This window comes from Anopheles ziemanni, chromosome 3 (assembly GCF_943734765.1).
Source record: "Anopheles ziemanni chromosome 3, idAnoZiCoDA_A2_x.2, whole genome shotgun sequence".
Taxonomy (NCBI): Eukaryota; Metazoa; Arthropoda; class Insecta; order Diptera; family Culicidae; genus Anopheles; species Anopheles ziemanni.
Window position 1 is genome coordinate 3,554,270 of NC_080706.1, and position 23,380 is coordinate 3,577,649.

At 46.2% G+C, this 23,380-nt stretch overlaps 1 protein-coding gene across 1 annotated transcript in view; it reads right to left on the bottom strand.

Annotated features, from left to right (window-relative positions):
- Nucleotides 1-23,380, bottom strand: part of LOC131289269 (hemicentin-1) — a 112,763-nt gene that overhangs the window by 20,175 nt on the left and 69,208 nt on the right. Inside the window, exons 11-13 of the mRNA XM_058318485.1 lie at nt 14,671-14,879; nt 8,675-8,837; nt 3,344-3,565 (exon numbers count right to left, since the gene is read on the bottom strand). Of these exons, the coding sequence (XP_058174468.1) occupies nt 3,344-3,565; nt 8,675-8,837; nt 14,671-14,879 (594 nt within the window). The remainder of the gene's footprint in view (nt 1-3,343; nt 3,566-8,674; nt 8,838-14,670; nt 14,880-23,380) is intronic.

Below are 23,380 nucleotides of genomic sequence, written 5' to 3' on the forward strand. Positions count from 1 at the left end.
CAGTTCAACACAAAACGACCACAACAAGGATCACTGGAGCGATTTGGGCTGATGATGTACTGAGGGCAGGTAAATATTTGAGCCGAACACGATACCTTGTTTGTGGGTGAAGGAACAGGGCAAGGGATCCATGGTGGAGGAGAGTGTGTGTGTGTGTGTGTGTATGTGCGGTGGGACACACTATTTTACCGAAAAATTGAATAATTAATCACATTGCTAATAATAAATAATTCGATTGGATTATTTTAATATTTCATTTGGGGCCAATCGTGCGGTATTGGCGCAAAGGAAGCGAATATTTGGAGTTTGGTTACGGCGCTGGCGGGCTTATTGGGTGAAGCCCGGGATTATGGCGCCCGGGCAAGAGGGCCCTCTACAACATTGGAATGTTTATGCTGGGGATATTGATCGGGTGGACTGATAGTCCGAAACACTTTATCGGACGCGCAATGGGATTTCGCACAGTTCAAGCGCACACATTTGGCGAATTATAATTATCCGTTTATTTGATTAGCACTCGATTCCGTACTCCGGCCCTGGAGGGCTAGCTCGGGCTTTGGAGTGGATGTTTTTCTTTTTGCCGGGGTTTTGGTTTTGTTTTCCCACCCGCAACCACATCCTGTTGCTGTTTGTGCAACCAGCTGCTGGTGGCTTTTTATTATCCGCCGTTTCACCGATCGATTCAATCCCAGGCTGGAATGGATGATGGAGTTGGTTGAGTGTCTCTTGTTTGCTTCCGATAATGCTAATGATGTCCTCTCAGTAGCAATTTTCACAAATCCAGGATGGGTGCCAGATTTGGTTGCCTCCCCCTCGAAACTCTATTAATGAGGTGATATATCAAGCTTTTTGATTGCAATGTGCAAACAGTCGACCACTCGGTTTGGCTGTCGGTGTTAACGTGAAACCAAATTCCCTCCCAACCCACGGGCGAGCTCCAGTGGAAGGAGAAGGCGAAGCAGGAATGGGGGTGATGTTTTTCCATCACTTGATTTGTTTGCATAACAGAAAAACGAAGGGATAAAACTGGCATAAATACATCGGTGTTGTGGAGGACATTCATTGAAAAGAGTCGACATTCTTTGGGGAAATGTTTTTATAGCGATGCGTCAGATTTTATTGCAGCAAATGTTTTTTTTTATCAAACTTTCCAGCTCGGGATATGGGATTTCTAGAAAATAACACGTCAAAAGGCATTTAATTAAACTGAATAAAAAAATTGCTTGGTTAGTTTCTTTCTTTTTCGTTTTAAAGTGAATGCCTTTCGCCACGATCTTATTATAAGGATTCTTTAGATATGATGAACCTCTCCTTTATTTCTATGTTGAATCAACTGAACAGAGGCTATAAACAACAATTCACTGCTGAAATTGATTTTTCAGGCTAGTGAGGAAAAATATAGCATCTAAAACCCGGTGTGTTTGAAACGAATAACAATGGGACGGTTTCTTTACTGGCATGCTTTATTTCTTCAATCTCCCTTTAGGTATCAGAGCTGGGCGGACTTTGTTTGTGGGTATGCTGAGTCATTGTGAACCAGGATCTGGACAGAAGGTGGTGACAACAATCTTCTTCCAGGTAACGAGATACTGCAACCGAATCACTTGTTGGATCGAGGTAGAACAGGTAGGAACACCTGGAGCCCGCAAAAACCTCCTGCTGGTGCATACCGCCCATGGACTGAGGGTGAACTTCATAACAGCTCGGAATTTATATCTTTTTAAATTCCCGTAGGATTAAATCTAATACAATATAATGGTATTAATTAAGATTAAACTGCTTTTTACATCCAACCCGCTTCGGGCGTTACGAGAAGTTGGGGTGAAGCTGGTACGACTACGCCATGGTAGAGAACACTGGAAGACCAATTTCTGGATTCTCGTTGGCTCCACTCCCGGTTGCTGCAGTTCCGCTCTGCACAAACACCGAAACCTCCAGCAGATACCGTTTCAGAAATGCGAAAGTGTTAACGAGCCATGTGTCAGCTCGATCCGTTTAGTTTCCCTTCTTCCCACTGCGTGGTGGTTTGGTGGTCACTTTCCCGGAGGGAAGGTGGACACTGGTGAAGTGCACGTCCACCATCGGATTGGTTCAAACAGTGTTAAGCGAAAAGTTTTGTAAAATTTCATTACATCTTGAACCGGATCGGGCACAGGACCTCCGCAAGGGGGAGTCATTCGAGGAAGGGTTTTTTTTTTATGAGTGCACTCACACCGTGCACTGAGTGCAAGTTCCTGAGGTAGAGCCGCGGCTAAAGGGAAGTGTCGGAACCCCCCGCTAGGCAGAATTGGAGCTGCATAACGCGTTTGAGAACTTTCTCCATTTTCCCTTTTTTTTCCTATCGCAAAAGAAGGTCTCCACTGCCTATACCGTGTAACCAGGGAACCACTCACGGCGTAATCAGCTCCACGGAAAGTGGCAGCCAACTGAGCTCGGTCGGGGTTCGCTACGCTACGGTAACGAGATAGCAAAATTCCAAATGACATCTGTGCCGCTTAAGATAATTAGATTTGAAAATGAGTGCAACCCTGCTTATCCCATCCCAGCTCTATATCTGGACTTCTGGTCCCGCATGAGCTATTCTGAAGTATGTAATCAAACGGGAAGGGCGAAGAATAGGGACAACCCCGGGGGCCCCCTTTCCATGGAGGTCGAGTGCATGAGGCTTCCGAGTAATCTGAGGCAAAGCTATCCCTCAACTGGTGAAGCTGCTGGTCGTATAAATTATGCACATCACATTCGAATTTGTTCAGGACTTCGGGGGCATGGGAATGGACTGAGGAGGAGAGAGGTAGAGTGGTGGTGGTTTATTCTACAAGTTATCCCCCAAAACCACACACGGACACAAGGACATATATGCTGGAAGCTGAAGTAGACGAGAGGACGAAAAGGGAGAGTTTTGTTGAGTTGTCAGTTGTCGTTAGCATCCGGGTTGTGCCGTTCGTACAGCGGCCTCACGTGGCGCCCTCTGGTGGTGCGCTGGCTCAGTTAGTACACGGAACTGTACACGTAAAACCTGCACGCGCATGCCGCGGGATACATGTTTGTCGAGGCAAGGAAGTTTTGCGTGTCCCGTGGAACCCGAACTCGTCGGGAACGTCGCTCGCCTACGAATTAGTGCGGGCACAATTGAAAGTGCATTGTGTTGCATAATTAATAGTGTATCTGCCATTGTCTCTCCGGCCAGCGATGATGGCGATGCCGATTTTCGGCAAATCGGGAAGCCAACTCGGGTAACACGTCGGCACAATCTAATCAACGGTGGCACGTCCAAGGAATACACGATCGTTTGTGGTCGTGTCTTTAAGATTCGCCGCCTGCAGCGGAAATGCATTGTGCTTACCTGTCTGCTTTTCGGCCGCCTTGAGCGTGTACGCCTGCAGCAGGATAGGCTCGCTGCGGCCTCGCATGTTCGTGGCGTAGATGACGATTTTCAGCAGCAGCCCGGAGTCGAGCCCATTCACGGTGAAGATCGGGATTTTGGACGACACGTTCGCGAGCAGGGCGTGCGTTTGCTGGTCGAAGATTTCCATCACAAACCACTGCCGTTGGCCACCGTCGAAGCCTGAAAGTGAGAGTGATGCAAAAACAGAGGTTAACCGGAAGTGTCGGAATTATGTTCGCAACGTTGTAATAAATCAGCTTAACTAGATTTTTCCGCGAATTACCAGATGAGGGATAAAATGTATTCCATGAGTACACCATTGGTTGGATCTAGGAATGAAATGTGAAACATTGTACTCGGCAAAATCTGGATGTGGGTGGAATTCTATCCCGGATAAGCCGCAGTTTAGGGAGCTGTCGACTTGCCACGACGAGAGGGACTTGTGCGAGAGAGGTTTTACTCGATTCGGTTTTGCTGCTGGCGTGAGTTGCATTTAATTGCATAATAAATGGTGCAGGTGTACAGACACAAACATACGCAGCTCGGAACCCGTCCCGGTTCTAGATTGAGCGGTTACACGACTGTGTGAATCCCGCTCGGGACATTTGGGACAGTTATTGCGTTCCTCGTTTGTGTGGACGTTCGTGAAGTTGCACTTCAAAGGCAGCACCATCTGGCATGTTGCGGGAATGATGGAAGCAATATCAACGTGTTTTGTGATGAACTGTCAGAACTGGAAATGGTTCAACGTATCAATTTGTTAAAGCTACCATCTGAACTCGTTTTTTGTTATCTTTTTCTCGCCTAACTGCGTGTGAGTTTCATAAAACAATTCGCTGAACACTGAACCAATGCGGTGTGGCTTTTTCCGGCACAGTTGGTTCAACTTTTTGTCCCGCAAATAGAATGGTATTATGTTGTGCAGTCAGTGCTGCTCTATGTGAAGCGGATTATTGTCCAGTGTTAGTATTACCATGTTGCAAATTGTACGTTTTGGTACAACCATTTCATCTAACAAAATGTTTATATTTCCATATGGAAGGATTTTATTTATTTGGGTTCAATGCTACAAGTTAAATAGTTTTATACATGCACCATTTGTAAACCTCTTTGTTGTGTGTTCTCTCAACCGATCATGTTTTTTTGCTTGTTCATGTGTTTGCTTTTGAAAATGTTTATATTTCCCCATGGAAGGATTTTATTAATTTGGGTTTTATAGTTTTATACATGCACCATTTGTAAACTACTTTGTTGTGTGTTCTCTCAACCGATCATGTTTTTTGCTTGTTCAGCACTTAACAGTACATTGTCGCACTGTCGGTACGATTGAGTTAATGCACTGTAAATAATTCCCCTACCAACGAAATGCACCTCTAATTAGTGCTGAAGCAATAGGTACCGGCACTCAAACGCAACGCTTAAACATTGTATTAAACTTTGCACTCGCCCGGAGATGGTTTGTTTTACTTGCCATTTCTCGATTCCGGTGCGTCTTGCGTTTGTGCAAATGTTTTGTTTTTCTCTCTTTTGTGTCATCAGGAGTTTAACCAGCTGCTTCTTGCTTTAAGCGGTTTGCTCGAGACGTTTCGAGAGCGTACGAATTGTTTAGTGCAAATGTAAGTGTTCGTCGGAGGATGCACGGGAGCTCTTCACCCCTTGTTGGAGAACTTCAAGACTGTAGACGGTAATTTTATTTGTCTGGATTCCGGGGTGTGTGTGTGTGTGGACCGGAGGAAAACAAACCCGCCAAAAGGGAGCACACCCACCCGGTTGGGTCGTTGTTGTTTGCGGTTCTGGAGGATGTGGCAGGACGTGGCAGGACGTGCCAGCAGAAATGCTAACGATCGGACAAGAGTCGGGTCGTGAGAGTAGTAGAGTGCAAAGTTGCATGGCACCTTTGGTGCTGGAACGGATCCGGTACAAGGCGGTCTGAGAGTTTGTGGTAATTCGATGACTTTACAGTAAATTAAAACTGTCACGAGATGCGACAGTCGAATGAGATATTCCCCGGGAGTTCGTGTCTTGCGCACGAACGGGGTGGCCCGTAGTTCTTCGTTAAGTTCGTCCGTTTGCTTTCCTTTTCGAAGCGCCCTAGGATAAACGAGGTGTTCGTTTGGGTTGCGTGACACGAAGACGAGGACCGACATAGTGCTGGCGGTGGAAGACAAATATCAAGTCTGGGGACTCTTCGGGGTTTCTTACTCCGTTTTGGGCAAATAACACCGAAAGAATGGAAGGGTTAGGTTTGGGAGTTCCAAGGCACCGAGGAAAGGTGGCCAAAGTTCAGGTGCAGCAGCTTCTGGGACCAGCATACCGGCGTGCAAGAACTTTACCACTTTAATGATGTGCCGCCATAATTTACCTGCTTGAGGTTTTGGCCCATCTTGGTTACCTATGTTTGTATGTGTGTGTGTGTTCTTCCTCGCTCACCTGCGAATGGGAAGGTGGCATTTTAGGTCATGTGGACATATTTCGGTTCCCTTTTGGCAGGCGAAATAGCGAAACGGTTCCCGGACGGGCCCTCGGAGGTCATGAAAACCATTGCTTGCCCTTCCAGGCAAAAGAGCTCCGGGAGGCGAAGTTTATGTGGCTTGCAATTGGAGCATCAGCCAACGAGATTGTGTGTACTTTACTGTATGCCGCCCCGGTACGGTAGTGGTTTGTGTGTGTGTGTGTCAGCATGGCGCCGGGGCACGATAAGGGATGTGAAAATTTAATTTAGCGCACAGTGAATCAGAAGGGATGGCGTTTGCTTCCTGGCACCTTTATTGAATGATGCATTGAGACAGGAAGGAGAATTTAAAGGGCATCTTTTTTGGTTTGTTTGGTTTGGGTTTAAAACATGTTTTAACTAAACTCATGTAACAAAGATCAGTGATTTAGATTTAAAATAATTTAACTAAGACAGTTTACAATACCAAGTTTTAGGATTTGAGTTTTAAATAATGCTCACAACATTAAAATCAACAAAGATTTGGATTTAAAATAAGTTTAAGACAAATCTAAAGTCAACAAGTTCAACAAAGTTTGAAAGGCTGTTAAATGGAAGGCTAGATTAAAAGTCTAATAAGAATTACGTATCGTATGTAAGAGCATCATACTTTTCTCGTTATTTGCCTATGAATATAATGAAAAATAACTCACTTTGCTCATGAAGCCACAAGGAACGCACTTGGTTCGTTACTTATTTGTGCAATCAATCGTTTGGAAGGTTTATTGCGCCATTAGCTCCCTTTATAGGCTTTCGTTTCGCATACACTGAAGCATAATCGTTTAAAAGGTCAGGGCGTTTTCTCTTCACGGTACGCTGCGCGGCCGGGAGAAACATTCGCATTTTATTGGACCATTTCCACCGCGCTTCGAAAATGGTTGACCGATTCAAGGAAATGAACCCGAGACTGTGTTCCAAGAAAGGGGGTAGAAAATTAGGCTGCGGCTCGTGTTAATTCCTCGGTGATCGACATTCCCCGTGATGGATGACTTCAGCTTGCCGCTTGGTTAGGAAAAGTGGCCTCCAAGGACCAGGGTGGCCTTTATCCTTGGCCAAAGGCGAATGCCACCGACCGACGGCTCGATTTTTCCTGCCCAGGGAAAACGGCGAAAATCACATTTCATGGCGTCGGGAAACGAACATGCTAATGATGAAAGTGCACCATTTGTGGGTGTGTGTTTGTGTGAAGGAGCGCTGTAACCAGCTCCTCGTTTTCCTCCGGGAGTTTCCCACCCTTGGAAAGGCATCGGAAAGGCTTTCTCTCCGCTCTGTTACAACGTTTTGCTACGTGTGTGTGTGACTCTTGGCAAGATGGTGACCATTGAATGGTTGCCTCTTCCAGGCGGGGCGTGTATTAGCTTTTCACGCCGTGCCCCGCGCGCCGGTTCGAGTATTTCCGTCCCTCGCCAATTATCAGTAACGCCAGACCTCGAGGGGTCAGTCCGGTTACGTGTCCTTCGTGTCGGATCGCGTGTGTCGCACTTTACACGGTGAACCTTCCCAAAGTCGGGGTGATTTCAGCTCCCAAGGTACGTTTCAAGGGTTAATGGACTTTTGGGGTGACTTTACGGGGTGGCGAAGGTTGGGGTGGTGCTATTGATTGAAGTTAATTTCCCCCACGACCTTGACAGCAGGAGAAAGGCTCGTGCTGCGAGCATGGCAAAAGCCATCGAGACGGTTGACCGTTCCTTACATCGAAAGGGGGAAAGCAGCATGCTCACCAACACTATGGTCGCGCAACATGGCACACAACATAACGTTCGTCGGAATGTGTTGCCACCCCGCTGCGGTGGGGGGAAGGTGATGATATCCCGCAGGAACCGTGCTCGTGTGTGGGTTTGTGCGCAAAATGGCCCGTAACGGTCTCGATTAAATTAACCAGCGTTTCGCCCACAGAAAAACACCCACCGCGAGGGGGCCGGGGGGGAGGGGGCGTCTTAATTGATGGGAAAATAAGATTCGAATAAACTGTCCCGCCGAGAAGGAGGATCCCCTCAGCTTTCGGTTTCTTCGAATCGTAAGTGTTGGCGAGAAGATGAAATGGTTAATATTTTTTCGCCCCGAAACAATTTTCCCAGCGGTAGCTGCATTTGGGGCGGGAAATTTATTGGACTGAATTTGTTGCTTGTATTGGCAATCTGGTTTGCCGATCGTGCAATTTATTGGGTGAAATTAGTTTTCACGTTCTGGTAACGTGTCATATTTATCTCATTTTGTCTCCTGATTTTAACTTCATCCGTATCTTTAAGTTTGAGAGCAACAACGGTACTTAAAATAAGGATGAACTAAAATGAAGAAATAACAAGTTTTATTGTTTGTCATTTTGGTATGAAAGTAAACACGAGAAACGGGAGAAGCTTTAATATGTACATTCGGTTTCTAAAAAGCTCATTTTTCAATGAAACATACAGTTTAAATGTCGTGTTTGAAGACGATTGCAATCTGCGTCATGAAACGATATCAATCATAATTTGCACCAGCACTCAAAAGTAAATGAATCAATGTTAAACGTTCCCATTCGTGCTGATTGATGTTCCGGTGAACGACGGCCAGGGGAACAGGAAATGTATCGTTCGATAATGTGCATGTCAACGGGAAATGAATATGTAAGCAAACCGTCCGCACATCAAAGACGGGCTCGTTGTGGTTGTGTCTGCAATTTAAATAGCACCGATATGGACAGGAAATCAGGTACGACCGTTCCGAAGGGGTGATGGATGGCACCTCCCGGAACTCTTCCGCCCCCGGATCGCGTAGGTCTCATGTAGGAGATAAACAAATGATGGTGAAATAATTACCTTCGGCGCAGTCCACCTCGAGCGACTCGGACGTCTGGTTGACGAGCGAACAGTTGTACGGCATCTCGGGTTTGCCGGCCGCAATCAGATGAAACACGCACGGCTCCTTCTGCTGCCCGACCACGTTGTCCGCCCAGCACATGATGGTACCGTAGTCAAGTTCCTGGGGACGAAGGGTGGGAAAAAGACCGGGTGAGTGAGTGTTGGGAGATAATAACGCCAGGACATCCCACCATCCGACGCGAGTCCATTATGGTTCACGGGAGCGTTTCGGGAGGATGTTATGATAATGAAATAATAAATATGTGATTTACGAGCGTTTCATTATGCTGACCGCCTAATTCTGGTGTGCGTTTTGGGCGATTCCTTCCGCCCATCAATTGTCGATTTCGGACCACAAGTGGAGGTTTATTGCGTAAGTTGTAATAACCCTCGATCCGGTGCGCGATCGCAGCGTGGAATTCGCGTTTGAAGCATGCATAATATGTAGTTTTCCTTCTATATGTAGCTCTGTTAAGTGACTTTGATGCATTAACGGGAAAAATTGAGGCATGGAAAAGTGTATCCCTTGTTGGCTTTCCGAGCAAGCAATGCAAACCCCGCACGGACCTGCAGGGAATGCGAAATGTTTTGCTGAGGTTGCTGCTGAGGCTTGACCTGCATTACGTTGCACACAAACAGAGCGGGTGGCTAACAATGGACACCGTCAGGAATGGCTAGCAGCAATGTAAAATATTTGCACTCCGAGCCGATGCACAGCCTCGAATCCTCGAATGTTTACGCTGAATCCCTTGCCTCGGATCCCCGGGTACGTATGGGTAAACATTGGACCGGCCTGGACGTACACCAAGCTGAACAAACAAAGCAACTGAACGCAGTTAATGTAATATGGGGTTGCCACTCCAACCGGCGAGTGGGGTGGGTTGAGCGGAGGGTTTACTCAGTTTTAGACTCGCCTCGCCTGCATTCTGAAGCGTGCAACTGAAAAGCGAAGTGCTTTTTCTGGCGAGTTTGTGCATAGGACGTGGCTTCTATTGCTTCCCGGGCAGAACATTGGAGCTCGGGAAAACTTTACATACACACACACACGGTGCATCTACCGAAAACCCGCTCGTTTGTTTGTCCATCAACAGTTGGCTCAGCTCGATAGACCGTTGCAGATTATTACGGTAAACCCATTAACTGGAACGCTAGCTTAAAATTGCTTGCAAAAAAAACAAATGTTTAGTAAAGACGCAACGAGAGAGAAAAAAAAGTCCTCTTGGTTGATGTGGTTGATGTGGGTTTTCTTTTTTCAACTCGTAATCAATCCGGGGTGTTTTTTTCCGCGATCAAACAAATGAGCTTAATTTACGGGAAATTGTATAATTCTTTTTTTGTCATGGGTTTTTGGTTTTCGGGAGAGCCGCCAAAACCCGAAAACACAATCCCACACAGCGGGGCAGCAATTCCAAATGAACGGCCGAACTGAATTATGCTGTAACGTAATCCAATTTCCAGACGGACCGCATAATAGATTTAATTGGAATAATTCAAAATAACCACATCGAAAATGGTGGTACACTCGTAATGCGCCGGTTCAAACAAACAAATAAAAGTTAGCAAACACAAACCGTGCCCGGGGATGGATGTATTTCGATCAGAGTGATAATAAATAACCGGCTTAATTGCATTAAGAGTGAGAGCCGGCGCCGGCAAGCGCGAGATGAACCGAAGGGAATATTAATCGCTCGCCAACCGCCGCCAATCCATCCATGATCGCACTCGCGCTCGGTATAATGCGCCACCGGGCGCCTCCATCGCGGAAAAGGGGCCCGCTTTGGGTTGATCTCGTTTTAATTTTACAAACAAAGCAAACGTGTTCCGATGCCGGTGTCCCTCCCCCCTCCCACCCATGTTTACCCCACTCTAAGGCGACGGAGGGGTACACGTGATTTATGGAAACGATAATTGAATTCAGCACAATTTTGCTCGACAGCACCGAAGGAAAAATTCATTTCCCCAACCCTTGGTCAGGGGGGGCGGGCAGGTAAGAATGGGAGGGTGGCGTAAATCAAACAAACCCAAACCACACACCACCACCACCAACCGGCCTGAACGGATTGCGGATCCGAGTCCCGAGTCGAGCAAATGGAAGGGAAATGCAAATCGACGGGGTAAAAAGAAAAGCAAAATAATCAGGAAAAAAATCGGCCGATTCGTACAGAAAATGAAAATTATTTTTCAATCATAGCAACGCCATTGTCTCAACTCTTGGGGCGGGGGAGAGGCCAATGAACGAAAGCGCACAACCCGGGGGAAAAACTCTCCTTCTGTCGAATGTCTGAGTTGATTAATAAATTTTCCCACGCAAAGCCGGGCGTTGGGGAGTCGAAGTGATTTAGTCGAGCGTTTATTTTCATAAGCAATAATTAATCAACGTTCTGGCAGAAATTATAAACCCATATTCTGTTGGCCACCATCGACCGGGTGAACTTCCGCCAAAAGCCAAAGGTCTGGGTCTGCAACGGGTCCGTCAGACGGCGAGCGATTTGTTTTGCTAAACGGCCAACGTGAAAGGCAGAACGAACTACCATAGGAGAGGAAAAAAAAGGAAAAATATCATCACCAATGGAAGTGCAAGAGCATGCGATCAAGGGGTGGGATGGTGAAGTGTTGGTGGGATCTGACGCTGACGATTCTGACAGGACATTTATTTGAAGGGATACACTTTGTGGCCCCGACGAGCTGACGTGTTGTTTGCCTGAAGTGAACGCCATTAGTAATCCGACATGCGAACAGTCCGCTTTTTGCTTGTTTTAGGATTTTATGGAAATTTTCTCCCACCCCACCCCCCGGGGGGAATAGCTTTTTATTTTCAAGTGGACATTTTCAGTGAGAAAAACCCGGCAAGAATAATAGAGCTTTCCTCACGGTAGTACTTCCGCTCAAGGTCCGCGTGTCCAACGTTTGCTCAACATTATTTAAAACAGGTAATAACTCGTCATGGAGTATTATTTTGTCCAAAACCGAAATGGAAAACTACCGGCGTCTCTTAATGACAAAAAGGCTCGGAAAAGTGTGTAAGTACCGAGGCTTTTCAATCACTCCACTTGATGCTGTTGTCCAATCGTCGAGAAACAGTACGCTGTTGACTACTGGAAGGAAAACCACATCGACCAAATTATGATCGATTGAGCTAAAGTATTTGAACACTTTATCTACTCTTTCTCTTTTTCTTTCGTTCTTCTTCGAAAGCACTCTTTGCTGGTTTATGGTCAAGTGGCGTGTTTGCGATGTGTGGCCAGTACATTCCGGTTACGAGCTTGTTGCGTGCCCGGTTCGGTCCATGGTCGTGCGATAATATGAAAGAGTAATTAGTATTGATCAAAGAATTCGTGAAAATAGTTGAGAAAGGCCTAGTTTCCCGGCACAACGGTTACATCATCACCAGATGCGAAAAACAATTGTGAAAATGTTGTAACAAAGCGAAATATGGAGCCATTTATTTTAAGCGAAAAAGATTCCGAAGCAAATTGTCTCAAATAAATATGAAATAATATAAAATATTTAGAGATTAACTTGGAGGAACATATTATTTCTGCGAACAGTTAAATACATCACTGCAAAATCTATAGTAGGTTAGATAAACTGATAAAGATATGTTTTCAGTTTTTATAAACAGTTTGGACCTATTCGGTATATAAAAAAAAACATATAACTTTCATCAAAAACAAAACATAATAATGTTCTTTAAATAAATCTTAATCGGCCACCCTGCCATAGCACACGATCGTTTCATAAAACAACCGATTTGGGATGGACGTCGTTTCTAAAAAACTTTAACAGTATTTATTAATGCATTTTAAAATTCAGCAATAATTGAAACCTACATAAAGTGTGTTATATTGAACCTTTCGAGAGAATGTTTTCACATCTTTAATGAATAACCATACATTACGATCGAATGGGTCTGATGCGATGCTACCAAAGTGTATAAATGCATAAGTACTCGTCATACGCGAACAAATTGCCCCATTCATCCATCCGCCGACCGATTATCAATCAACGTCAATCTGCGTGAAGGAAAACATTTTCCCAACCACGGAGAAATTATTATTGCTGTCTCCTTCTCGCGCGTGTGCCATCGATAGGCCCGAACCGGCCACTCGTTCCTGCGCCAGGTGACCGTAATGATATACTCCCATCTCGGCTCGGAGCACTGTTTTTTTGTTCCACTCGCGCCTGGCGCGTGTGCATTCGGGGGCATCCGGTTCGCGAATGCCGCTGCATCTTTCGCCATTTTCCACGAGCGTAGGGCCGTTTTCGCTGGCGCGCTTTCATTTTCCACCTCATGTGCCACCGCACAGCGTGATTGCATGGATTATGCTAATAGTATGTTAATAATGGGTGGTGTTTATGAAAAATTATAACCGTCAGCAAGCGAGCCGGCCAATGCCGGCTTTTCCCGCTCCGGGCGGCGGCACGTCGTGCTCAACCCCTTTTTCCCGCCTGCCGATGGCAGCATGCAACAAATTTGCCTTTAATGGTAAAATGCTTTTAAAAGTGATGAAAAATAAAGTATACCCCTGTTGGGAGGTGCTTTTCACGGTCCATTTTTCTCCCCCACCCCGCCCCTGGTGCCCTTGCACGCTATCCGAAGCCGGGCGAGAAAATGGAAAACCCTGCCCGGGCTCGTGCTGTCCGGGCGGAAAATGCTTACAAATAAATAAAGGCAAAAATCGAGCAGCACGACCATCACCTTGCACTCATATTTGTTCGTCCTCACATACTCACATACACACACACACACATATACATATCGTTGGCCGGTTTTTTGAGGCCCATAAAAACACATACGAAGGGTGTTTTTCGCTTGGGTACAGTTTGACTACCGGAAGCCTCAATACCGTCCCCGTTGTTTTCCTTGATTTTTCACCTTGTTTTCTGCCTCGGCATTTTGTGAATCCGTTTTTATGTGTGTGTATGTGTGTTTCCCTCGGCTGACCAGGGCATGAAAAATTAAAAAAATAACGATAGGAAAACTCGGTCAGCCGGGGGAAAATATAATGTGACACCAGACTGACAAAAGAGGCAGGACCTTCTCAGGGCAGGAAGGAGGATTGAAGAGGGGAGAGGGGGAGGGACAACTGCTACTTCGATGGAGGGGGGTAGTTTTCTGCTGTTATAGGTCAGATCATTTAAATATTTAATTAAATGTGGACAGAATTTTGCACATGGACCGTAGTTTTCCCCAGGTCGAGAGAATAGAAAACCCAATGTTTGGTGTTGACAGGCCAGGAAAAACTGGAACGGACATCGATCGGTGACAGCCGGGTTTTTCGTCCACTCCGTATCCTGTCGCCGGCCGTGGTCGAGTGTCGGTCGTGTCCAGGTGGACGACTTCGCTTCGGGAAACGCAGTTAGCTTCTCGTTTTTCGGCCTGCGTGCCCGGGTGTGTTCCACAAATCGTTCCACCGAATTTTCCGCCTCCGGGGGGGAGGGCCGGAGAGGATGGGAAATGTCAAAATTTCCACGCACCCGTTGATTATTTATGCACATCAAATTTCGCTCGCAAACGGTACCGAACGGGTGCTGCAACAACACACACTAACACGTGTGGAAATGCTGGAAAACCAGCTGGCAAGCTGAGGGCATGGTTTGCGTACGCCTAAAACCACATTTGTCAGCGATTGGCCGCATATGTTTGGGGTTTCGTTTCGTTATCGGGGGCACAAAATTGCCGCTCCTTTCGGGTTTAGTTTTAGTGTTCGCTCCGTGGAAAGGCCTTCGGTGCCATTATGTTAGGTTATGATTAACTCGTGCAACGTGCTTGAGCCGTTTGGGAGGGCGGTGGGGAAAACTTCGGGGGAAATGGGAGCACTATCTGGTCAAGGTCGGGTTGGACGCAGTTTGGAAATTCGGATGACACTTGAAAACGAAATGCTCGAGTACGAGTGTTGTCCGCTTCGTTTTTCCACCGAATGCGGAGGAGGGGGAAAACCGGCCTTTCGTACCTTGACTGGAGTGTAGGTCAGTGACGAGGCTTGGCCGGCGTGGACACGGTATCCACTCTGCGGCATATCGATCGTTTCGGCGGTGTTGTTGAACGACCACTTGAACGACTCGGGCGGCGGGTAGGCGTCGACCTGGCAGAGGATTTCCGCGGCCTCGTTCCGTGCGACACCGTAGATTTTCTTCTGATCTGGACGGCAGATTGGTTTGTCTGGAAAAGAGGCAAAATGGTAGTAAAGGTTACTAGAGTGTCAGTTATTGAGGTATGAAACAATTTAAAGGAGCTTTAATGTTTGGTGAGATTTATTTAATTCAACGTCAATACTCTTAGTACTAAATTATGATAACTTCACTTCGTGAAATTGTACACTTTTTGTCACACTTGTTTGATTTAGTTAGATTTTTGTTTACACTACCCTCAAAACTTCCAATCCACGCTCGTAAATCCTGAAAGCATTGTGTGTTTTACATAAATTAAAGATTGTCGATATGCTAGACATATTGTTCCATTGGGAAGCTAAAATGGAGAGAGATAGAGAGAGAGAGATGGAAAGAGAAGTAAAAGGGAGGAAGTAAAAACCACGATCATTTATTTCCACGAACGAAGGCACACGACAGGCAATCTATGGATCTACATAACGCAGCTTGGTTCGTTAGGCAGAAACATAAACCGTTAGAAAAAGCTGCCGAAACGGAATGCCGCGCTGTGTTTTACAATCACGAGCAAGCGCGAGCGAGATCACTCATCAATCGGAACGGCCATTATGAAATATTAAGGAGCCGTAGTGAATAAATTCTCTGCAATGGAAACTGCAGTAACGAAGCCAGAGGCAGAGTGTATATAAATTGAAGCTGAAGGTGGAATAATATTTTATTCCGTTTTAGGTTTTACATTTACTTTTGCCTATTTCATTTCATTCAACTGTATTAAAGTTGGAATCGGATGGCTTTTGATGTGTGAATCGGCGTTTGTAAAACGTATGATAACTTTTCCGACGTCAACTTGCGTGGAAATTTATGACAGAAACACGCGTAGAATGATGCGCTTGGCCGAGGGTAAGACAATTTATTTTAAAGTGCATGAAAGATTTAAAGCCAACGGAGGGCCCATTCATCAGGGCGATCCTTGCAGTTCGATTGCTCGTGCCCGAGCTCCGTGGTACCGCCCTCGCCGGAGTGCGCAATGCGCCAGGACAAATCCCTTCGGCGAGGACATTCCGGACAAGGGCTGCGGTAAGACTAACGAGTCGGCTCTTCCGCCAGAGAACATACACACCGACACACGTGGTTCCAAGATTCGCTCAGATTCGATTTGAGCAATGGTTTATGGTGCTGTTCCTACTCGGTTACACGCCGTTAGCCGCCAACGGTGTCCCGAGTTTCCCGGGACAATCCTTTTCTGGCGGCGAACGACATCCCCGGGAAGGATTGCGCCAGGAATCGATCTATAAATCAACCGAATGTGACGCAATTGTTCTTTATTACTTTTCGAATGGGATTTTTCTTGCTCGCTCGGTCTCGATCACCGGGAGCGGATCGCCCGGGTTGGGGGGAGGAAAATGTATTGATCTGTGTAGGTGGATAGTAAGAGAGCTTCGTGAGAAGAAACAAAAGCCATTGGGACACCGTTTGTACCGTTACTAATGACTTTTACTTTCGTCTCGGGCGTGCTGTTGTGGTTTACGATCGCAATGGTGTGAGATTTTTCCCTTTAAGGTGGTAGTTCTCATGTGATTTTGAAAAGGAACACTTTCAATTTTTTGCGAGGTTATCTTTCATCGTTTTCTATGAATTTTCAAAAGTTCTATAAAGTTTTTTCCTTGACAGAAACATTTTCGAAAACAACTAGTTTTATGCCAAAAAGAACACAGCATCAGCTTCAGGTGTACGATGAATGGTGCTAAACTTCATGTGCACCGTGGGCGAACGAGCTTTGATGGATTGGATCATTTGCGTGGGAATGTCCAGGAAGTCACCGAATCCGTACGAATAATATTTGCATGTGCGAGGTACGCCAGTCCTTCGCCAGTGATCGAAACGACGCCAGGTGATTGATTTGAGGTCGTACGCATGTTGTGAAATTGAATTTCAAATGGTTCGTCGTAAATTTCTATCCAGTGCTTCCTTGTGTGTGTACGTTCAAATTTTCGTTACGATTTCACACAGTTTTCCTTTTTTTCTGTTAGGTAAACCGTTGCGAATTCCTTACACGAACACAAGGAGACCTGGCCTAGAATATCAAGTGAGTTTGGTCTTCCGTTCACGTAGGTATTTATTTTGATAAATGAAAATTAAGAAATTTACGACCTTGTTATCTTTGCGCTTTCTCACGTTTAACCAGAACGGTGATCGTTGGATGCTAACTTACGGTCACGGTAAGTGTCCACTCCGTGGGGAGTAGCTCGGTCCGACCAACATGGCAGGGAAAAGCAGGAAAAGCGATAAAAATCACACGCTGTGCTCGGAATCGTCCCCGGAACCTACCGTGTTCCGTTTTTCCCGGATCGAATCCACCCGGATCAGGCTACGTGCGAAAACAAACACCACGTTTTCCGCAGGAACTTTGTCTCAACTCAAACGAGACCCGTCCGGGAGACCAAATCTTCTACCTGGAAAAACCACAATCAATCCCTAATTCGGTTTGTCTTCGGTTGCAGCGTTTGGTTATGAGTTTTCTTTTTCACCGTCGTCCTATTACACGCAACAATGTAAACACCAATCATGACCTCTGTCCAATGATATTGTAGTTTATTCGTGTGACTACCGGAAAAGCCTACCCTTGTAGCGAGCGGAAATGATCGTTTGCAACATATGTTTTAGGGAAATGTCTTTTCGGTGTAGTAATGTTTTATTGGTCCCCTTGGAAGTTAGAGAAAGTCATTCGAAAGCAGGCGAAGGGAAAACGAATGTCTCGAGCCTTAATGCTCATATTTCCGCGCGTTGCTAACCGCAACTGTTAAGTTATTTCTTTTCCCATTTTCCTTCCCCAAAAGGGAGGAAAAAAGATCGACACATGCCTTACATTTCTTTTACACCCCAGGTTCCATCAAATCAAGTGTCGATGCGCGATGTCTGCGACGGGCCAGGGAAGCGGGGCGTGCATAAAACACCCGAACATTGGAAAAACCGACCAGATGATGGTGTGATGAAGAGAAGAGTAAAAGCTTTTCCACAAAATTAGACCCATTAAATCATTTTTATTAGCTTTTACCATGCAAATGGGTGGCTTTCGAGGGCGATTTTATTCGCATTCCGCCAGTTCCGGGCCCGGCTGCTGTTCGACGTTTGATTTGCTCGCTGCTGGTGGCTGCCCCCCCTCCCCCTCCCCTGTGTTAATGTCCCCGTAGGTCTAGTTTTATTGATTTTCCCGGGGTGTGGGAAAATGATTATACCTGCTACGCCCTTCTTTCTTCTACATTATGGTCGAGTTCCCGTTCGCTGGGTGACGCGTTTAACGTTTTATTTTCAATTATCACCGATGTTTTAAAAGACCACCAGTAAAATGTCACACCCTGGTTCCCCTTCCCGTACCGGCGTGGCGCTGTTTTTCCATGCCTGGTTTTTGAAACGATTGTTAATGGCCTTGGTGGAGACGGTCGGGGGGGTTGGAGCGGGGCACGTGCCTGGCAGGCGTAACGCACACAACTCCGCCACATCCACAATGCTGGATTGATTTCGTTTGGTGTCGTCGTGCGGTTGTATTTGGGGTCAAAGGTTATGACAATATTTCATCAAACGTTGCCCGTTTGTTTATTTCGGAACGAGCAAAACCAATCTCATTCGCTGGAATTAGGCTGCGCGCCGTATGTGTTAGTATTTGTGTGTTCGGGTGGTCCACGAACACACAAACAGGACCCCACCTCCTCGCTTCCAGTCCTGCCCCACCTGCCAACTAATTCTAAATTCTCTTTTATGCACTTTGTTTTCATCCTGGGCCGCAGCTCGGAAAACCTTTTGATCTGCCTTTCCCATCACCACCCCGCCACCACCACGATCAGCACACGCTCGGATCGCTGTCGTACTTTATTGTGCATTTCAAATAAACCACCCACATGCCGTAAACTCCCTTCCTTCCCCCCTTTCCAGCCGCCGAAAGGCCAACGCGAGCATGGCGAGAGCATGCTTTTGAATGTTTTATGAACACGGTTCGGAAAGTTTGTTTGTACATTTGCGGGAGATAGTTGTGTGGAACTCATACACCCATCGTACCCTTTACCTACTGCCCCTCTCGTCTCACCTTGCGGTGCCATTTCCATTACCAAACGAATTAGCTTCATCTGTTGCTAAAACTTTCCGGACGTTTTAGAACGATCGGAGGGGGAATCGTGAAGGGGAGGGAGGGTGGTCGGGGAGGAAGTTGTTAAGTTTAATCGTGGCTTTTTATGGCTCCAACCTTTACAACTACGGTTTGGAACGGAGAACTTCCGGGTTTTGGAGTTTTGGACATGTAAATAATTTTTGATGACGTTGGCTTGTGAAAATATCTGCCCGGTTGAATTTTCCTTCCACAAAGAAACACGTACTTTCTGAGCCGAGATGGTTTGCCGATGATTCGATTGATTTTTCGGCCATTTTGAAAGACTTTCTGTGAGTGAGGTAATTGAAAAGATTGGACGCAATCAGTACCAGGCACACGCACAACCGAGGGAAAATGTTTCAAAATTTCGATTTCCTTCCATTTCCAGCTGGCACACCTGGGGAAAAGCTGTGGGCAAGCGAGGTGATGAATGATATCCGACCACGGCGGAGTGGAATGGTGGCGGAAAAACCTCAAGCCAAATGTCACAAGCCGTGCCCAAATCGGCATGACGCAATTGGAAGCGTATTGTCGGTGGCGAATGTGTTTAGCATTGAAGTCGTCGGTGTTGGGTTGGCTGCAGGCTTGCTTTTACTTTTAAGCATGTGTTCCCATAAATACCAACCCATTACATGACTCACATCAACCCCTGCTTCCCCCGTTCCCAGCGACGAGAGCGACAAAGGGACCGAAAAAGAAAGGTCAGCGCAAGTGGCAGTGGCTTAAAGGTCGGAGGAAAAAGGTGTTTCGGGAAATTTATTTGCACTTTCACCGTACGCCGGTGCTAGGGGGCCGGATGCTGGCCCGGGCTGCTGGGATGACGATTCGCTCAAACGACGAACGAATGGAACGACGGAACGGCAAACCGGCACAATCTGCCAGCGCGTCTGGCAGAAGCAGAATGTTTTATTACATCTGCATAAAGTGCTAACATATTCATATCAAAATCAAATAACATAAATATATTTGCAATAAAATATCCCTCTCTCTCTCTCGCTCAGGCTGATATGCTCCACATTTTGTCCCTTTTTTTCTCATATGCACACACACACAACCATACACTCACGGACTGACGTGACGTTGGGGCAGATGCAGGGCACATGACAAACCGACGAGGGCTTTTCCGACACGTTACAAATTCGTACCAGCTTTTCCCCCGGTACGTATGCCGTATGTGGCCCCGTATCGTTCGTTCGTTTGTTCGATGGGACGTTTGTGGATGTTTCGTTTAGGGGCTCCCATCATCGCGCTGATGCTCATGATGATGATGACGATGGTCGTGATGGTTCGTTAGCACAAGCAGCAGCCATGGATGGGTCTCCAAGCCGCACGTCCTACCGAAGAGTCGGCAGTCGAAGCCGCCTCTGCCATGACGAGCCGTACGAGGCAGCCCGTCGTAATTTCGCCAACATTTTGCTTATCCAGGCTCCCAGGGAGTGGGTTGCATTTGCGTTTGCGTTCGCCGGGGATCGTAGTTTATCTACGCCAGGGCGTATATATATATTTTACCTAATTTTGCGAAGCAACTTTGCTTGCCTTAACTTTCCCCGCTTTCCCTAATGGAAGCCAATGATTACAAAGCGCTGCCAAGCTGATGGCCGGCGTTCCCAGGCCCCTTTGGGGTGTTATTTTTGCATGCTCCGGCATCGGCGCTTTTGCTTTTCGTTCGGAGTTCGGAGTAAAGGAGAAGGAAGGCTGGAAGCCATATGCACTCAATGTTCGAATTTTGGTGCAACCCGTACGTTGGAGGGTGGAGGGTTTGCAGTTTCGGTAATGTAGCTATTACTCTAAAGTGACAATAAGCTGGAATGGACAAGTATTACTGCCAGCGAGTAATTCGTCAGTGCAGTGCACTGGTGCACATCTCCATACACGGGTGGGAAAAAATAATAAACGTCTATTTTGTTTCCTGCAGAATGCTCCTTCAATTTAGTTTTGTAATATTTTTGCTACATTTGTTTAGGTTCTTTAATAGAAAAAAAATCTAGTCCATGTTTTTGATAACTTATTAACCTATAAACCATGTTTTTTCCGGTTTTGGTGGGCATAACTGTTGAAGAAAGCCTTCTTTGACTAAGAAATGCTTTACGTAAACCACCTCAAACTACTTATACTCTGATTGTATGTTTATTTATTACATTTTCGACACAAATACAATAAAGTTTCAACGACGAAAAAGAGCGTCAGTAAAAAAGATGGAAGAAATTGGAGAATTCGGTAGAAAATTGTCCCTCAGTGGTGGCTATCCTGTGAGGTCTTTGTTGGGCTTATTACGATTCACGAACAACTCTCTCATCACACGAAAACCGCCGACTCGAACGTTAGAGAAAATTGCATTATGGTTATTTGTTCGAGTCGATGAAAGTATCATCGATTTTTTTCCATGCGCAACTGCCAAACTGGTGTGAATCGACTGTTGCACTTTGTAAACAATGAAAAATCTGTGAAGAGTTTGGCGTGTGGTTTTTCTCCAATTTAAAGCGAAAAGATACCTTCGTGTTGTGAAACCGCTATATTTTACTTCAAATGTATCTTATGTATCGAAATTTACTATTGGAACTCCCGTGAGTCCACTAAAATGACGGATAAAAATTTGTCGAATTCGAGGGGTATCCGTTCGTGGACCGTAATGCAATTTTTTCCAAATTGTTTGACAGATTACTTTGATTGACAAAAAAGTTTTCGAACGGGAGCCGAACGGAAACTCGAAAATTAGGCATAATGCAAATGTGACGTTCGAGTCGGAAAATATCGAACGTTCGAGTTTCGTAATAGGCCCTTTTATCGCTCCTCAAGCACCGGTTGCTTGGTTCAATTTTAATGTGAATATGATGTGTTGCACGTTACCTTACTAAATATAATTTATTGCGTCACATATTTAGTTCCAATTGGATGTAACCTAGCTCTTATAGAGTACTTTTCCTGGAAATCTATTCTCAGGAACCCATTGTTGTCCGACGTCGGATCGCATAACTGTCGATGAGGGCCACACCCAAGGCCGCAACCGCAACGAGCCGTCAGAAGCAGGACATAAAATACGGGCTGACTTTATGCGAACACTGCTGGCCCGCTGATTGCTTTACAATACGCTCAAATGCAGGAGATGGCCCCGCACCCGTGCCATACTGTATCGTCCCCAAACCCCCCAAACGACCCGTATCGCAGCAGGGGATGCATGCGATGGCTTGTTGCATTCGTGCCCAGACAGTGTTGCCAATGCGCTCCGGTTGCAATAAACTATAACAATAACTTTAAATGCTTTATTCAAACCAACGAGAGTGTGTGTGTGAATGAGGATGCTACGGGTTACATTACAGTTAGGTTATGGGGAAGAAAAAACGGAATGAAATGGAGCAACAATTTCCCCGAGAGAGAGGGAGATGAAAGGAGAATTTTATGCACACTATACATAAATTTCATCTGATGAATGCAGAAACTCCGTCTTTTAGGGGTCCCCTGAGGAGGCTGGGACCGGATGTTAGCCTCCCGCAAGCCGCCCTCAACATGACACTTTCCCAGGCAACTCTCGGGGAACTACATTTTAACTATTCCCCCCCTCCTCCACAGTGGCCCGAGATGCAAGATTTTCACCCACTCGGTCGGCGCCTGCGGCTGGCATTATAAAGAATCTCTACGCGCTTTGGCGCTCGGAAAAGCTGCATTCTGTTTCCCGGGCCGTGGGCGAAAAGGAAAGTTTGCGTCAAATTTGCGTATCTACCGGGTGGCGTGCTGCAGCTGTACACGCCTCAGGAAGCTCTTGCGGTAAACGAAACGAAAGAACAAATTTTAACTCGTAATCCAAATAGCCTTTCTTCACGTGGAAACTCGGAAGGGGCAAACGCTGTGGCGGATCGACGAGACGTTCGAGGCGGGCGGGGCGTTCGATCGAGCGGATGAAATATTAACATATTAGATGGAAAGTAAGTTTCCAAACGGTCTCGGAGTGGCTCGGTGGAAAGTCAATTGAATTGTAAATAAAATTTCGTTTGAAGTTGAACGTGTGCTTCGGGTGTCGTTTTTCCTCCATTTCCCGTCGTTCATCAGCCGTTTTCCATTTCTACTTCACGGCTTTCCGAGAAGTTTGCAAGCGGTGTGTGTGTGTGTGCTTTACAAAATCTTTCACCGGCTGTAGCAGACGGTTTGAAGGGGAAAACTTTGCCTTCCTCCCTCATGTCTCGTTCGACTTTCGTTCTTTCCCCCAAATACTTCCCCAGAACGAGGGAACAATATCTCATACTTCAAGGGCCACGAAGCTTCCACCCGGCATTCGTTTTGCCAAATATTTACCCCAACCTGGGTGAACAAAAGTTGGTCTATCCTGCACTTCCGGCATCCCGCACCCCCCCCCCCCCCCCGCCCTCCGTTTTTTCCGAGCAGGAAGCAATCGGGAGTAAAATGGAAATCGTATTTGTCTT